Below are 18931 nucleotides of genomic sequence, written 5' to 3' on the forward strand. Positions count from 1 at the left end.
AAATTAAGCAAAAAACTCGGACGTCACAGTTCAGACTAATACTACCCTGTCGCTTCGGGAACCAGAAACTGCTTTAACAGTGTCCAGAGTACAGACCCTATCTATTGCTCAAGATACTTATTACAGACAAGACCTAAATAAGATGAAGCTTCACTCAAAACAAATGTTTTATTATTTTTCTTCTTAAGAGTAAGATGACTCAGTAGGTCTTTAGCACAGCTTCCATGTCAACAACTAATTCAAACTCTGATATTCTCAAATTTAATTTATCCAGATTTGCATTAAATAAAGCTGCTGCATATTAACTCCCTAAACTATTCGGCTTTTTGGGCTGATGCTGATAGCATCTAAACACACTTGTTATCTGATGATGCCAGTAATTTACTATTAGAAAATCATAAGTGTTTCTCCAGTTCAATGGCTTTACCACAACTGCAAAATGTGGGAAAACAGAAATTCCCACTAGCAACGGGACTTGTCATGTGTTTCAGAGCACAGAAAATGCTTTCTGGATCTTAAGTCAACACAGGCCACAAACTAAAAGCTTCTCAGAAATAAAAACACGGAGTTATTTTTACACAGCCAAGCTGAAAGGAAAAACTATTCACCTCTTGTTCTGATACTTGTCTGCCCTGGCCAAGGCTTTTCCAGTGCCACTTATTCTTCTTATCTACAAGAAAAAATTAGAAGTGAAAAACAAATTACTCACAATGAAAACAATTCCCAACACAAGTTCTACAGCTCTTGAAAGGAACTGAAAATTCAAAGATAGACATATATTATTAGTCAGGCTCTTGTGTACCTGTATGAGTCTTATACCTAGGAGCAGGATAGAGACAGGGAAGTAACTGCGGTGAGAAAGGCATGTGCCTTTCTAATACTGCTCCTCAAGAGCCCAATTCAATTAAAGGGCATCTAGTACTGGACCAAACAGCACAGGCACATGACCTACAACATCACAACTCTAAAAATCCCAAGATGAGCTTGAATTTGTGCACACTTCATTTTTTTTAAACGATAACTGCACATCAGGGCAGGTATCGCCCTATGCTTGGCATAAAGCCAATCCTAAAACCACAATACAAGCCCCAAACTGGATTTAAATTAAACTTGTACTTTTCAGGTGATCAGTTTGTGTTTTGGTATGAACATGTCTCCCTGACTGTGTTTCAATGGGAAGTATCACCTCTCATGAAATGCTCAAGGAGGAGCAGGCAGGATTTTCTGGATTCCTCTGCTTTTTGTTCTAGTGATGTCAGTACTACAGTGTTAGTATCAGATCTTCTAGCTTGGAAGGCTGAAGCCAGGCATCATTTACAAGACCACATGGCACCAGGCGTGCCACCTAAAAGAGGAAAGTGAACCCTATGTTCTCTCAGCATGGTGTGCGAATGGCAAGAGGTGGAGCAGCAGGTGTGCAGACACGATATGCATTAGGTTATGGGAGGGCAATGCAGCAACTTGCAGAGTAACATCTTGCCTTAGTCTTAAGGAGCACTGCCTGTAGCTAAGCATCACCAGCATTCAGATTTTATGGAACCATGGCAGAAAATGTGAGGGGAGAGAAAACCTAAATGTGTTTACTTCTAAGGTGACGAGAAAGAAGCTGTGAGGTAATAAAAGTATCTACAGAGACATAGCAGAATGTAAATGAAAATACGCATGTAAACAAGAAAAGCTGATATACAAATAAATGGATGCAGCTGGCTTACAAACCCTACTGCTCCAGCCAAGGTTGGGAGAAGCTACAGCATAAGAGTGACACTAGATTACACAACTGAGTGAAAGGAAGACTCAGCAGCGCATTGGAAAATTCATACCATACAAGAATGTCAGCTTCATGCAGCCCTCTGCTAGACTCACCCCTCTCTCTTCCAAAAGCCTCATCCTTGTCTCTACTTTTAGTCTGTTCTCGGCTCCCATTTCAGCACTGGTATTCTCTCCCAAGGCATCATAACGAATAGTCAAGGCAGTCTTAGCTGCCAGCATTCGAGAAATCTGGAAAAGGCAAAAAGAACATTAAATGCTAAGACTAAACATAAGGCAATGATTCACTCTGATCTGGAAACCATATCCACAAACAAAAGAACAAAGTAACCATTTACTAGCAGCGTTTAGTCCAAAAAAACAATTAGTACATCATTCTTTCAAAACTGAAATGCTGTTAAAGTAACACCTTATTTTCTTGATAAATAGAAGGAAACATTTCTTGATAAATAGAAAAATAATAAATATAAGTTAGTTATACATATCCCACTTTACCCCAACCTTTAGGTCGAGGTGTATGTTAGGTTGAGGTGTAATTCCCAGCTGGATAGCTTACTCCACAGTTCAAACACATATGCATCCACCTGCATTATAAAAGTCTTTATAAGCTTTAAAAGCAAGCCACAAAAGTTACTAGCTTTAATACAACACTCTGATTTTCAAGCAAGACTAAAATCTGCAACAGCTTAGCTTACTATTCTGTAGAAGAAAACAGTAACATACCCCTTGAGAAAGCCAGTGTTACATCATAACTCTGCAGGAATACATTGTTATTACTCAGATGGACAATTCCATTCGCTCTTTTGAACAGGAATGAATGACATCCAGAGATTTGTGGTATTTTCCACATAACCATGAAGCAACACAGTAAAGCAAGAGCCTCAGTCTGAAGTTCGAGCCATCTCATCAACAGATATCCATGCTCTGGAAAAAGCCAAGCTGATAAACAATTCTGCAACTGACCTTTCCTTTGTTTTTGATATTGGTTTGTCCCACTAGGGAAGCATGATAGATAAGGCCAAATTTAGGTGTGTCCCGTTTAGTCTTCAGTGCTCTGAAGAGTGCCTTCTCAGCGCCCAGTAACTGAACTGTTGAAGCTGGATGTTTTGCCAGATTCAAAAGGGAACCTAGAAGGAGACAACACAGCAATAGTAATTTGTCAGAGGAGCAGCTAGAGAAGCAGGACGCTAGATTCCTGCACAATTCAAAAGCAGGAAGCTTAGAGCCATCTATTTCTATAAAAGCTGCTTCACATTCATTTCCTGAAGGACATGTAAGCCATTTCAGCCTTTCATGCTTTAACTGTCTTGGTTTGATTTCAGCAACAGGAAAGAAGGCTGACTCAATAAAACATATTCCACTGGAGTAGTGCCTGACAGTCTAGCAGCAAGAACATATCATCACAGAACTGCAGCACAGATAACTGAAATAAGGCTGCTACCTTGAGCCGGTCTGACTATAGAAGTCCAATGACAGTTTGTCGGCATTTTACCTTGGAAGGGACTGGACTATCAGCAGGAGGCTCAGGAAGTGTCTCAGAAGAGGTAGTGACTTAAGTTGCCCTCATATTCCAAAAAGAATTCAGGCCAACTAAGAACTTTGTCATCACAGACTACTACCAAGCTCATGCTGGCATCCTCGGATTCCTCAAGAGCTTTCTTCCCTTCTTTACAGTAAGATTGCATAATGCTGTCAGATGATGAGCTCCTTGGTGAAGCCCCTAATGAAGTCATCTAAGCTTTACCTAGTTTATTTATTAAGTGATCAGTGTAACCCACCTGCATGAGCAATGAGTCTTGCTCCAACCAGCTCGCCCACCATCACGGTGAGATTAGGAGCAATGGCCATCATCCTGTTCTTCAGGTAGTCATATAGCTGTGTCCGATACTCAGAGATTTCAATCACCTGGCACAGACAGAGCTTGGTTACAGGAATCAGCATTAGCTGACCAGAAAAGATCAATATAAACATATTGAAATGAGAAAGTGCTTGGAATTCCAACAGAGGAGACTATCAAAATGCAAACAGCCAACCAAGAGCCAGAGTTACAGAAAGCTTTATATAGGTCATACTCCCAGAGCAGGGTTTCATCCACAGAGTATACTGGATCTGTATTGCTTATTCTCTTATGCAACTTATTTTCTCAGCAAAGCTCCTGATAAAGGAGCTGACAACATGCCAAAGACAGTGAAGCAGAACAAAAATACTTAGTGAGGACATTTTCTTTAGGACAAAACCCTGGAACATTCAGTTTTCACATATATCTTTGCCACCATTCTCTTGAAATGGGATAAATGCTCTTTACTCGTTCCATACAAATACACACAATTAGAATGCACATAAAAAAAGCAGCCTGGTCTAGACCAAGAACAGGAACTCCTAAGCCTGCCACTCCCTGGTAAAGTCACAAAGGGATCCGACTGGCACAACTAAAGTCAAAGGGAGTTCACACAGAAACCAGATGAAAGCATGATAGTGCTCTTTATTCTTCTTGAGGCCTCAGCGCTCCACTTTTAACCCAGGGTTTATCACCTGGTTTCAAAAGTGACAGATTAAAGAGAGGCTATACAGTACACCATTATCTCAATGACTTAAAAGCACAATGATGACACAATTCCCCCCGAAAGCAAGACTGCCACTTTCAGAAGACTTTGTGTAGACATCAACAGTCTGAGATGGCTCAGATGAGGTAGTGACTGTGCACCCTCATGTCTGTGCATCAGGAATGCAACAATATAAGAATCATCACTGCCATCACAAGTGTGTTAACAATGCCCTGGGAACATCTCTGCTAGGTAGAGGAGGCTCTGATCTGGCTGAAGTGCAGTTCCTATTGCTATTCACCCATTTCTACATACCTGATCACAGAGATGGATTATGTTGTTTATATCTTCTTCCGATACTTCTGTCCCCATGGAAATCTCAGCGGCAGCCTTCACATCCTCTTCAATCTCCTCTGGTAGGATGTCAGAAACATCAGAGGAGGCAAAATTGCTTCTGTCTCCTGTGGGGGACAGATGAAAGCATGTTTGTGCTAGGGGCGACACGAACTAACAAGAAAAAAAGCACAAACAGATGAAGATAAAAGGCCAAAATAAAAACAGGGAGTCAAGTCTGCCATCACCCTATTCCAAACTCCCAAAATACATGTCAGTGTTCTGACTTTATGTTTATACTAGATGAGAATGCTTGGAAATATTAAATTTGAAGCTGGAAAAAAAAGCCCTTACTCTGTAAGACTGCACTTCACCTTTTCAGTAGCTGCTTGCTGCAAAATCTTCAGTCACAAGTTTACAAAGGAAGAATTCCAGGAAGCAAGCAGTCATTTACCACTACCCAAACCTATGTAATTCTTCCTACAATTGGAGAAAAAAGCTCCCTTAAAAGCATAGGTCTCTCCCTGGACTGCAAGTTTCATTATTAAAGAAATACAGGGTCATGACTAGCTGGATGAATGAGTTGCTGGTCTACAAATCAATGCTATTAATGCATTGCATACTAACATGCAACATTCTCCAGGCTCATGCCTCCTTATTACTCACCAACTTTCCGTACACATTTACAATACGTTAGGTTATCTGTGATGATTTTGCCCAGTTCAGGGAAGTGCCAACCATACCATTCCCTACAGCGCATGATGTAGTTATTCAGTTCTTTGTCCAAGTCATCAAGAAGTGCTAAAAGAAAGAAGAATGTACTTTTTTGTTCTAAAAAGGTCATCTGAAAATGGAAAACTCTCAAATCAGCAAATTTAAATAGCATAAAGGGAGACAAACTGAAGTACTTTATCCCATAAAGACTGCAGTACATGAGAAGTCTTTGCTTTTCAGAGAACTGCATAATCCCAGGCACAATTATATAGAAATATTAGAATTCCCATGACAGTGGACTGAATGTTTCATCACTGGGACTGCCTTGGACAGACTCCTTTAACAGCTGCAAAGCACATTCCCCTGGAAGGGAATCAGCCAGTTATCCTTCCTCACATTCAGCCAAAGAGCTACACACAACACTGATGTAGAACTTAGCCATCTAATAAACTACGGAAAAATGCTTTAATGTTGAAAACCTGATACCGCATTCAATAACTTGATTTAAAAGATTGTATTAAGCCCTTTAGTTGACTTTCTAATAAATATACCCAACACAAATCCAACAGGCTCACCATTTACCAGATACAACCAATTTGCAACGTAAGAGTCCAACACCCACAGCATACATTGCTACAAAGCCCTGAGGCTAACATATTTCCCACTAACGCAATACCAACATTCCCATCTGTTGTCTCAGTGGTAGTGACGAAGGAACTGAATTAAATCATTAATTTCAGCTTAACTATGTTCCATCATTGACTACAGTCTGGGAATTAATATTCCAAACAAGGATTCCTCACCACTGCTTCACAGCAAGCATGCCGATTATGATGTGGGTATCTTCAGGGAAAGATGAGGAATGAGCTTTCTTAGCTGCATTTACAATTTCAGTCTGTTTTCCATTAAGAAAGTAAGGAGATGGAATGCAGCATTACACACTGTTTTTTACATACGTAACATAAGAGGCTATTTATACATTGTCCTCTACACAAGATATCACCAAAATGAAGGATCAGAAAATCCTGTCCTGTGGGGCCATTCTCTCTCAGTGTTACTCAGGAGGGAGGCATGTTGGAAAGTGAAGCCTTCAGAGGACCAAACCAGCACCACCTGTATTTGAGCTGATCTCTATGCTAAGAATAAATGGCTGGCTGCTAGTTTACTGTATCACCCTAAAAATCTTCCTGCTCGTGGAAAACTGTATTAAGGAAACATATCAAAACCCAGTTTACTAAAACATGCTAGAAGGAAATTGATAGCAATACTTTTCTGTAAGCAATGTAAGAAGTCAGCTATACAAAGCCAAATCCATTAATAATTTAAGCCCTAAATATACTTACAAATTGCCTGGATAATCATGGTATCTACTTTGTCTGGGCTGAATTTCAACTTGTATCGGGAAAGGCTGAGGAGACATAAATAAAGTTTCATCAGCATCCTGATATCCTGCTGCAGTGTATGTCCCACCTGTTCCTATTTTCCATGAATATAGCTGTTCATACATTTATTCATACAGCTCGGTTTTATGCCACTGACTGCTCCCAGCTGTGGCCAGAAGCCACACTGACACAAGCTTCACAACAGTTCCAACATGCGTACATGCACATATCCCATGACCAGGGTGAAAGGGAAAGTTAAGGCTCTCTGTACCACGTGCAGCAGGCTGAACACAAGTGCTGTGGCAGGAAATTGGCTGTTGGCTTCTTTCTGCACAGTTCCCCACAAAAAGCATTTGTCAACAGCACTTCCAGTTCCACAGCGGCTGGAGGCAACCCACAAAACTGTACCTACTCAGCACCAAATACACTAATATGAAGCAATAGAGTAAACTTCTTGGAACAGATTCTCACTGTCTGAGAAAGCCCATTACCATCTGTTTAATGTACATTTAAAATTTCTCAGTATGCTACAGTAAAAGACATTTGATTTCAATGAGGATTTGCATCTTCAAAGTCCTTTTTCATTATTAATGTCCATCTTCTAAGCAAACACACATCTATTTTTAAGGAATTAGCCATAGCAAAGTAGTTCTACAACTTGTCAATGGCTCATGGACAGGACAAGCTCAGGTCACAGCATGGATTAACGCTTATGAATCAATGCTTGGCGCTGTGCTGATCCAACAACTTTGTATGTAACTACTGCTCCACTAAACCAAAGCAGAGATAGCAAGGTGTGAAGACAAACTCTGCCTTTAACATTTACATTATGTATTATATGGGTATTTATGCTGGCATAAATCAGCAAATCATGGTCTTCACCTTGTCTTTTGATGGCAATGGAATTTTGAATGACCCATCTGACTGCTACAGAGCCATTTCAAACCAAATCCTAAAGTATATAACATGCAAAGGAAAGCTATCAACTCCAACTTACAGTGAAAATGAAGCCTTTCCCTGCAAAATGGAAAACCCTTCCTTTATAAAACAGTATTTCAGATACAAATGTGTCTTGACTTAAGAGTATGAGACCATGTCACATACCTAGGGACACTTCAAGCAACACAGCATAGCCAAGGTCACAGAAACAGGGCAAACATGCAGTGAAATAGAGCTGTTCTAGAAACTCACCTGTGTGCCAGGCCGAGACACATAGCTGCCATCTCCCGAGAAGGGAGGCCTGTAATAAGCCCTTCAATCTGTGAACGAATTCCTCTCATCAGCTCTGCAACCATTGGGCTGTGTATACAACTCAAATTCAACTTGTCCTGCAGGATGGAAATCAATGGTCCAAAGTCAGGCACAACAGTGAAATTCCTCTAAAGCCCTTCTTCGAGAAGCCTTATCTCATTATACCTGATTTTCCCACTTCAATCCTGTGATCACACAACAGTTTGTCATCTTTGATGCTCAAGGTAGCGACACCTCCAGCTTCCCACACAGTAACAATTCCAGTTTGAAGAAGAGATTTACAAACAATGTTCTAGGTAGACTGGAACTGAAGAGTCAAGATACTGCAATTTACTAGAAACAGTTTGGCCACACAGAGAAAATTCAGAGGTAGAGGGTTGGCGGCTTTGGGTCTTTTTCAAATAATAAAACTAAATAGTTAGTTCAGAGTCCTTGGTATTATTCACTTGAACATTGAATCCTCCTCATTTTGTGCCTACACCAGTCTCCTAAGACACCATGAGAAGGCTGTCAGAATAAAAATCACTGAACATGGAGCAGCCAGACATGAGGTGCAACCCTGGTATTTGACACCTAGGAGACACTGGAGAAAGTATTCTACCTCTACTGTACTTATTCCTTCCTCTGGCAGGCAAGGATTGAAGGATGTGCACAACTGCTTGTAGACCAAGGAGGGCAGGACAACATGCACTCCCTCCCAACAAGACAGTAAATCATCACCTCACTATTGCTGTCTCTGTTAGTGATGAAGAAGATATCTGCCTGGCTGGTTTGTCTGATTCCTCTCCCCCTCTTTTTCTGGATGGGATCACTAGCGAAATCAATGTTTTAATCTGCTGGGTTTCTAACCAACATTTAAGAGCAATCAAGCAAACCTGAACACCTCAGTGCACTTCTACTGTATCATTCATCCACTTGTGTACTCAAGATGACATCTTCTCAGTATACATGCAGTACACATTTGATCGTAAGAATTAGGTATCTTCCACAAACACAGCATTGGCAGCATAACCCATCACTAATAATTGCAAAATCTCTGGAACCTGACTATAAGATTTCAGTAGCATAAGACTCAAGAAAGAATGGCAAAATCAGTTATCACCTTTATGACACCTCCAAGTTTGGCATCTGCTACAGCCAACTGTTCGTGGGCATCTTTTGCCACTATCTTCTTCAGAATTTTCTTCAAGTTCTTGCTGAGCTTGCCTTCTACAAGAGCTGTGGATGCTGTATAAAACAAAAAGAGCAAAGATGCAGTTTCTGTCCCCTCCTAAAACCTGTAAAAATAGTACTCCTAACTTGGTATTTTTATTTTAACTGCCCACAGTAGCTCTAGTCTGAGCTGCAACACTGCTTCAGTATGCAGTGGCTAAAATTGAAGAAAATTATATACTTGCTCCTTTGGAGGCCCAAATCAAAAACCCTTCTCCTAGTTGCCTCTCCTTTCTCCATGTGGTTTCAGTTCTATTTCTGTCAATTTTGTTTAAGGATCTCTACCAACAGTATGCCATATGCTTTAGATACATGTTTAACATTTTCAAAGGCAAGGTTATACGGGAACATTTTATGTATCATTTAATTAACCAACCATTTTCCGGGTCCCTTAGTCAGCAACCACGATATCCTAAATTGAAGAATGGCTTATTAGCATCTGATGGTGACAATAGCATACTATCTAAAGCTCAACAAAGACTGACGCCAAACACAGACTGGGCGGTCAGTAGGCACTCACCCTTTTAACAGAGCATGTAGAGTGAAGAATTTTAAAAGGACCTTCTTCATTCTCAAGTATTAATAGATCTGTAAAAGCTTTACAATCCCACACAATATATTTTAGACATTAAACTCTCTTTGTGGGTCAGCTCTCTGCTTCACTGAACTTGTGTGATTGATGCAACATCTTCATCACAGAGCAGAAGCCAGAGATTTTTTATTTCCAGAACCTTAATGAATTGTAAGGTTAAAATCAAAGTGCTGTGCCAAGTTCCCTTTCAACCCTCCTACAACGAAGATAAGTTTCCACCTTTCAAGCTGGCCAGTATCTCCTAACCCACTTAAGACAACCACATGCATAGTCATCCCTTCAAATAAATGTGACATAGGTAGTCTGTATAATCTTTCCCATTTCACAGATAAGTAAACCTGAAGCAAAGCAGCAGTGGCTTTTGTTGGGGGTTTTGTTCATTTGGTTTTATTTCTATTTATTTATTGGGGGGAAGATATTTTTTTTATTGTTGTTTGGGTGTGGGTTGGGTGGGGTTTTGTGGTAGTTGTTTGGTTGGGGTTTCTTGGGTATGTGTGTGTTTTGCTTTGTTTTAAATCAGCTGAACTATATATGATCTGAATCCAAACCTATGCACAAGCAACATAATCAAAAACGTATGCCATGCCAAAGAAGGAATACAAAGCAGCTTCAATCTCAGTTGTTTAACTTGCATCTTATGTAGGATGGTACTGTCTCCAGACTAAGAAGAATATGAAGAATCCATTCTTCAGTCGTAAATGCTACCTGAAACATCCACCTACTACTGTCACACAGCACATTCAGCAGTAAGTCACACCATTTCTGAATTATTAGCTAGAACTTTAATAATTTCTGTTCAAACTAGTCCACAGCATTAAGTATTTAAGGGTTGAATTAGTAAAATTACTGAATATAAGGCTATTTTGTTTAAACTTCTGAATTTCTTCTAAGTACAATGTGGGCATTTTTTTAGGCTGAGAAACACAGGCATAATATGTGTCCATAAAACAAGGGCCGTTGTAACAATATATGTACTCTGATATGCATCTGTTGTCTCAGTGGTAGTGACGAAACGTTGACTCAAATCAGTTATATTCATCTTCAACAAGAATCCATCATTGACAACAGGCTGTATCAGTCAAAACCTTCTACGTGGTGCTTATTAGTGAGCTGCTTGGGAAATAAGCATGGTAGGAAAGAATTAAGACTTCATTACATCTCTACTGTACCACAGACTGGATGGATGACCTTGTAAAACATCAAAACAGTTTGAGTGAAAAATCTAATTCAAAAACAAAGCAAAGAAACAGAGCAGAGACAGAGGTAAGTAATGAGTGAGCTAATGCACAACAGGGATTATTTCTTTTTATTTTTAAGAATGGTTTTATTCACTTACCAGCAAGTGCTTCTGTTGTATCCTGGAATTTTTCAAAGTGTTTCAGCTTCACTCTACAGAAGAAAAATCACACACAAGTGTGTGAACAAGTGTACATAAACTAGATGCTAGAACCATTTTACTTTGATATTATAGTTCTTTTCTTCTCCCCAAGACTGCAAGAGAGCAGAGATCAATATCCCTATCCTCAAAAAGAAGGAAGAGCACTAAACCAGCTGATTAAGTTTACGCCTGATGTGAGTTTTTAGCTGGGTCCCACAAATTTTATTTAGAAAAGAAAAAATAATTCTGATCTAATACTTCTAGGACCAACATAATCAGAAAACCTAGTCCCCCATCTGCTTTGTAGTTCACATTTGAAGACAGACATCAACCATTTAAATTTCAACACTGCACCCTGATTAACTAGGTGTCACTGCTGACTGACTGATGATAGCATCTTCCCACTCATCTTCAAAAGGAAACCTTCTGCCTCTGTGGAATGCATAGCCTGCACAGCTCAGATTTAACATGCATCTTCAAAGACTTTAAAACTGAACCGATGAATCCTCAAATACTCCCCTATAATTAGATGTTAGAATACAAGTTCTGAGAGCTTAAAACAAACAACAAAAATTCTTCCATGCCCTAACTGCTGACCAGAGCCAAAAATGATATGGACAGTGTTCTAACCACACTGTCAGATCTTTGTGCCCAGCTTCCCTCTCCTCCTCACATGTCTGTGGTGTTGATATCTAGAATTACAGTTAAGAAGCTATCTCAATCCAGTAAATTCCTTGTCAGGGACAGGCATTTGACTAAGCCAGTTCTGATTAACCGCTGCTCTTTAGGAGTCAAGTATCTGCAAAAGAAGCAAGGTCACAAATAAAGCTAAATACTTGAGTTAAGCCTTCACAGAGCCAAACAGAAGCTCCAGGCTTACACAGAGCCTTTTCAGAAAGGCAGGAGAAATTAAATTACTTTGATCAGAGTAAAGATCCATTAAGAGCCACATCCTGTCTAGCAAGTGGCAAAGATGATGTTTCCAAGACAAGATTAACAACACTACGAACAGGTAGATGAGGGATATTCTGGCCTCCTCTATAAATACTGTTAGAGAACAGGATAAATCCAAATCAAAAGGCATAGCTTGTTCAAAGGTATCCATTATAACCAAAGCTGGTTATATGTCTTCCAGCAAAAACACCCTAGACAGACTTGGAAAGAATCTACAGTTGTCCCCAGCTTTAGGCCATTTGCTAGAAACGCCAGCTTAGCCAGTGGACACTGCAATCCCTGTGCAGTTACACATTGATGCTAAGACTCAATGATGGCACAGGCACAGCACTAACTCCAGCTCTCAGTGATTCACACGCTATTGGTTTCAAACGGATTAAGCTTCTTTTTAAGGATTTCCTGTGAGCACAAAACCCTGTTATTTCAGCCAGTTCCAGTATTACCTGGATGCTCTTGTCAAAGCATCCAGATCTCCTTAATATATTGTTCAATTTTTTGCTTCAGTGACACATGGTAATGACTTCTGCAGCTTAATTACACTGCAATGAAAAAAGGAATTATTTCTTTCACTTTGATATCTCTTTTTAAGTTTCTCTGAACATTATCACTGTTCACAGCTTTCAGGTTCAACAATACTGAAAAATAAAATCAATACTTCTTCCTGAACCTCAAACATGCATAACTATGGATATCCATGTCCTTCTGAAAGCCAGGCTGCTATTCCCACATAAAACTGCTTACATTTTGTTTGCTTTTTCAGGAGTTTCAAATTCTTTCCATAAGCTGTCAACTTCTTGAAGCTTTTTCTCATTCAGAACCTGTAGAAGAAAAAAAAGTTTATATTTAAAGCATTTCTGCTCAGCCTTCAACCCTGCATTCTAGCAGAGAAGACCTGATTTACAGTATGTCAAACCACAGGAAGATAATACTAAACAAGTTGCCAAACTCTGTTTCGGTGATCTCTAGTTTCATTATTTTCTCAAAGCAGCTTTATCCTACTAATAAACACACAGTATTACAGTGGTTTTACTTTCAACTGAATTACAGAAGTTGCTCAATAATGGCTGGGTCCTTCTGAACATGCACATTAAGACAAAACCCTCTCCTTGTTTATCAAAACCAGACTTGCTTCACCTCCTCAAAAGGACTCATTCACAACCCCAGTGACCCAAAACCAATCCTGCCACTACTTTGGGAAAACACAAACACGTCTGGGACACCTAATAAGAAAGAATGATCCCACAAGTTATTTTCATTAATCTGAGCTAATTCAAGGAAGAAAGAGAACATCTCTATAAAGACACCACAGCTTGCTCATCAACTGAGCCAAGAATTACCTAAGAAGCAGCAATGGCTTAATCCCATTTCTGTACCCAGGGGATCCCGCTCCGTTTTTAAACAGTGCAAGATCAACAGCTACACCCCTAGAGCCCACATACACTTAAAAAAACCCCGCAGTGTACTGCAAGTTCCTAGAAAAGTGCTCAGGGGACAGTACAGTTGAGATGTTTATAACATCCTGTTCTTAACACCTCACTCAAAAACCTTCTGGTTTTGTCCACACAATGCAAATGCAACACAATTGCAATGTGACTCCTTGCAGGGCAGAACTCATTCTTGGGACTGTGAGGTTTTTGCTCCCTTGCAGATTCTTGAACTGCAGTCAAAGGAGGTTGTCCTTTTTAAACGCAATCAGTAGCTGAGCAAATAAACATTGTAACTCATTTCCCACAGGACTCTGAGACACATAAAAACCTTGGGGCAATTCTTCCTTTCCTCAGCCTGTTGATACTTTTCTCAAAGTCATCTTTTCTAGCCCAAGGCTTACAGAATTTTCAGCCTCTATGAACAGACAGAGAGAAAAATAAAGGCATAGAAGCTGCTAAATCAAGGTTAGTATATAGAAATTCCACACCTATGGGTATTCTGTGTCCTGCAAGACTGCAAGACTCATTGGAGAAATGTCTTCCAATATCTAGAACTTAGCTATGCTCCATTTGCCGTTACTATTTAGACTGTTTGCTCCTCTGCTGGGAGCAACACTTACAAGGGAATATCTGAGAGCTACAGAGCCTGCAGAGGACAACAGTTCTTGATCACAAAGGCACTGAGTACAGTTGTGATGGCAATGAATATCTGTAGGCACTGCTGAAAAGGGAAGTAGGTGACCATGACTGTCTCCCAAAATTCAGAAGCACAGATTCTGCCCAATCCTCATTTAAAAAACAACCAAACAAAACCACAACCAGCCCTCCCTGCACCCCCAAAAAACCAGCGGGGATAATCTCCAGAGATTGCTTTAAAAGGGAAAAAAAAGCTAAACTCTGCAGAGACTATTTGGATACAGAATGAACGTACAACTGCAACAATTACATTAGCTTGCAGCTGAACAGCTACAACATCTAGGAAAGGAAAGCAATGTGACTGAGAGCCTTGCCCTACAGATGTGCACTGTGGCTTGCCACATCTGGCTTCAGCAGCTGCAAACAGGAGCACGGGAAGACAAAGTCTGCCTCAAAACGTACCACTTCTGCTCTGTTCCAGCTGACAGCTTTCACATCTCTCCCATTCCAGCCCAGACACCATTTAGTCAGTCCCCTGTCTTTCGGAGGGTGTAAGCGCTTAGAGCCAGCCTCTAACACCGCTCCTTGGTGGTTGGTGCCCCCTAGCCGCTCTGCGCACACAGCACAGCCAGACCCACGCCCCAGCCCGTAGCACCTGCAGTGGAGGGTGTCACACTGCTTCAGCGTTCTTCACGCCCCTCCTACCTTTGCCTTATGCCTACCCTGCTTTCAGAAAGCAAAACATGGGTTATTTTCAGCCCCGTCCTGGCGCCTCTAAAAGCTTAAATGGCCTTGGCTCACTGCAGCCTACTCAAGAGGGGTTTTGTTTGTTGGCGTTTAGTTTATTGGTGTTCAATAACCTGGAAGGTGCAGGATATTAGCCAGTGTGAACAAAAATCAAGGAGACTGATGTATGTGTTAGTTCGCCAGGTACTGGGTAGGAAGAGGGGACAGAAAAGACCTATCTGCTTCTAGAATCATTTATCTTCTCCCTGTGGCTTACATCTTGAAATCCTCCCTGTCTGAACTGCACTACTGCACCCCAATGAAGAGGAAAGGTTTCAGGGCAGATGAAGTAAATATTGTACTCTGTAGAACAGCCCGGGAGTAGTTCTGCAGCAGGCTAGGGCAAAAGAAACCAGCCTTGCTCTCTTTGCACCTGAACTTGTGTTCACACAAGCTAAACCCAGAAAAAAAAAATTAGCTGGTGGGGAGAAATGCAAGTGTTATGATCAGACTCTACGAACAAGGCCGTGGAACTGTACAAGCATCAACACTCAAGCAAGAGAGCAGGCCAGAGGGGAGCATGGCACTGCAGTCACTCTAGTTTAGACTTGCTCAAACCACCGTCAAAGTGCAGCCTTTAAGCCACCTCACCAGGAGGCCATCAGAGCCCCATGAAGTGGTCCATTCCTCCCAGCTGGGTAAGGGAAGTCACACCACACACCATACCTGCACACACACCCAGCCAGCCAACGAGACCCGCTTTTGGAAACGTATTCAGGCTGAGATACCTCCACACCTGTTTGGAAACGCGTCGCCTCTCTCCCACACGTTCCTTCCTGCATCCCATAGCCTCTGCTAGAACAACAGCCATGCACACACAGCTAGGCAGAGAGAGTGCTGCATCCATGCTCTAACCGGGATACCACCAGACTCACAAAGGGGCACGAGTGCACACACTCCTACACCCAACCCACCCCTACGGGTGGAAGGCAACGAGGGCCATAGGTGATGCTTGGCAGAATCACTGAGAGCAAGGGAGCAAACTCTCCTTCTCTCCTTCCTCCCCACAAGCACCTACAGGCTCCAGCACATCCCCTTCCCCACACCTCTCTCACAACACAGCCTCCCTGTTCCTCCTCGGCCCCAGAAGTACCACACGAGGCCTCCGGGGGGGAAACTCCCTGAGGAGCGGCCGGGCGCTGTGGGACCCCCCTCGACAGCGCTTCCTCCGCGAATCCCGCACGTTCCCCTCTACATCCTCATTCCAACTTCACAGCTGTCCCCCCCCACCCCGCGCTGAGGCCCGCGGCCGGGCGAGAGACACGGCACCCGGCCTGCCCTGCGCGCCTCACCTTGAAGATGGCGTAGCCAGCGGCAGTCTCGAACAGCACCAACATAGCGGCGGCTACTGGGCCCGGGGGCGGCGGAAGGAGCGGGGGGGGGGAACACAACCACGTGCGGCCGCGACCCCCGCTCAAGCGCGCGCCTGCGCCGGAAGGGGAAGTGAGCGGTGGCGGAAGAGAGCGGGAGGAAACGGAGGGGCCGCCTTCCCCGCGCGCTCTCGCGAGCCACGTGGCGGCACCGCGCGGGCGCGCGCGCGCGGCGGGATGGGGTGGGGCTTGTGGTGCGGCCGTTAAATTGCCGTTACCGCCCCCCCCCCGGGACCCGTGCTGCGGCCGTTAAGTGTCGTTGCCGGCCGCGTTGGTGAAGGCGCGAGTCTGCTGCTGTAGAAAGCCTGCCTGCAAGCGTTCGGGAGGCTGCCCGGTGTGCGGGGGCTCCGGGTTAGCCCGCCCCTGTGAGGTGCCAGCCCGGTCGCTGCGTACTGAGTGTACCTGCAGCAGCCGTTCATCAGCTCCTGCGTCCTCAGCAGTAGCCAGCCCTGCCTGGCGCTTGTCGGGCATTGCGGGTTCAGTAGCCGCTGACGGGGATGGCCGTTGGGGTAGAAAAGGGCCTGTGACCTAGGGCTCTGGTGCCTATAGCGATAGATTGGGTTTCCCGAGCGAACCCTGCAGTAGGCTTGGGCTGGTGACCTGGAGCTGTGCTGGGGCGCTGCATCCAGCCTGCTGCAGTGCCGGGGTTCAGCTGCCACTCCCGGCCCTCTCCACGAACCGGGGGATCCCCTTTTGCCTGCTCTGCTCCTGCTCCTTCAGGCTTGTTCATAAGGCCTTATCTGCAGTTCTTTATACAGATACAGCTTTTCCATGAAGAACTTATTCCGTGTAAGTACAGTTGTGTGCATTTAAAAGCCTTGCTTCTTTAAGAGAAGTGCCAAGTTACATGCATTTAAACAATAAATTTTAAAGGCTACTTATTTCCCCACGGTGCTGCAGTGTCCCAGGATAGAGACATTACTGCTTGGGGAAGGCAGAAGCCAGGGGTGTCCAAAGCCATCCATTTGTGCCACCTACTGGCTTGGCGAAGAGCATCTTTGTGCCTGCTGCTGCCTTTGACCCACTTCTGCGCCTGGATATGAGCCCTAGTAAATAGCTGAAAAAGCTGCATGTTAGCAGGGTACAGGTGAAAAGCCTTTGCCATTATAACTTCCCACTTCACATTGAAGGTTACCTGCACTGAAAATGAAGAGGTTTTCCTGCCCGCATTGAGAGGCTCCAAGCAATGCTTAGGCTAGATTTATATCAGACATTCATTGCTGCATTTTATGCAACCATCTGTATGAGTCAGCACGCCTTCGTTTCCTCTCCTGCTTCTCATGAAAGGAATAAGCCAATAGTCAGAGAAATCTGGGCATTCACATAATTCTTAAGTTGTTTTTTTTTAAAGGGAAAGATTTTGGTGCTTTAGATAATGTAACCAATATTTTGAAGTTCTAAAACCAGTAATATTGCCTAATAAATGATGCTCAACTAGAAAGAGAACTTCCACGTTCCCCTTTGCTTTAAAGTACTGGTTCTGCTGTCTTAAGGGAGATCCTGCTACTGTGAGGAGCAAGTTTTTAATCTTAGTTGCTATCTGACTTAGAACACTGTAGCCATCATGTTTGCCAGCATTATGTGGTCTCAAGCTAATATGCTTAGATTATGAGATTGCAAATTGTTCTTAAAATCCAGTTTTATAAGAAATTTGTTTCTGATGGACTGGAGAGCTTTTGCACAGACTACACGAGGCAGTAGTTTTGAGAAAACTTACTAACAGCTCTTGGCTCCTAAACCATATATGCAGCTAGCTGCAATTTGAGGGAGCAGAGGAGAATTTAATTGGTTTCAGGTCACTGAGATTAGTTGCAGATGAGGAAATTAGAGAACTTATAAAGCACCTTAGAATTAAGATTAAGGCAAGTAGTCTTGATGGTGAGTGCAGCAGCAAGGGTGGCTTTGGGCAAAAAAGCATGTGAAAGTTATGTTTAGTCTTATTAAACCCACATTATTTTTATTGTGTTTTGGATTTTAAGTATGCTGTGTGTTGAGGTTTGGGTTGTCAAGGTGAGAAGTGGGAGTTTTTTTGATGTGCCCCCATGGCTTTTGTGGGCTGGATGGAACCCAGCTTTATAGATGCTGTACAAATGCAGCTTGTATCTTGAAAAGGTAATGCATTCACAACCAATAGCATAAGAAAGGAGTAAAGAGAGGTGATGATACTGTTACTTGGTGTGTATGCAGATGTATAGGTGTAGGTAGCTGCATTCCAATTTATGTGTCAGCTTACAAAAATTGGTAAAACAAAGAATTACACTAGGATTTTGTGCTAGAGTCCAATACTTCAGGGTTATTGCTATGGGGCTACTCTCTGCTCTTAAAACTGCTTTCTTTTGTGAATAGCAGTGATGGTTAAGACAGAGTAAGTATTTGTTGCTTTCTGTTCTTTAGCATCATGTGTTGCTGTGTAGCATTTGAATGGCTTATTTTGGTGCTTTGTGTAGTGTTATTAAGCTCATAATGAGTTCTTATGGTGAACTTGGCATGGTATGAAGATATTTGGCTTTCCTGCCTCCTAGGCCTTGCCTGAGAAAGATCGTCTTAATGTTCTGCAGCTCTGCATAGCATCTGTTTTGGTTCTCT

At 42.6% G+C, this 18931-nt stretch overlaps 1 protein-coding gene across 4 annotated transcripts in view; it reads right to left on the reverse strand.

The window, feature by feature from the left end:
* The window catches only part of NOP58 (NOP58 ribonucleoprotein), a 47283-nt gene extending 30830 nt beyond the window's left edge, over positions 1–16453 (reverse strand). For 3 of the 4 annotated variants that reach the window (XR_013957225.1, XR_013957226.1, XM_080621468.1), the window contains exons 1-12: positions 16268–16453; positions 12868–12944; positions 11131–11183; positions 9093–9217; positions 7931–8067; positions 6701–6765; positions 5310–5444; positions 4626–4771; positions 3546–3672; positions 2731–2894; positions 1864–1998; positions 609–670 (exon numbers count right to left, since the gene is read on the reverse strand). Coding sequence is in view for 2 of the 4 variants with exons in the window: in XM_080621468.1 (XP_080477594.1) it covers positions 609–670; positions 1864–1998; positions 2731–2894; positions 3546–3672; positions 4626–4771; positions 5310–5444; positions 6701–6765; positions 7931–8067; positions 9093–9217; positions 11131–11183; positions 12868–12944; positions 16268–16312 (1271 nt within the window). In the remaining 2 variants the exon portion in view is untranslated. Of the gene's footprint in view, positions 1–608; positions 671–1863; positions 1999–2730; positions 2895–3545; positions 3673–4625; positions 4772–5309; positions 5445–6700; positions 6766–7930; positions 8068–9092; positions 9218–11130; positions 11184–12860; positions 12945–16267 lie in introns of all 4 variants that reach the window. The other variant, XM_080621469.1, reaches the window with a different exon arrangement.
* Positions 16454–18931: the final 2478 nt, after the last annotated feature.

Source organism: Psittacula echo, assembly GCF_963264785.1.
Source record: "Psittacula echo genome assembly, chromosome: 6".
In the NCBI taxonomy this organism is placed as follows: domain Eukaryota; kingdom Metazoa; phylum Chordata; class Aves; order Psittaciformes; family Psittacidae; genus Psittacula; species Psittacula echo.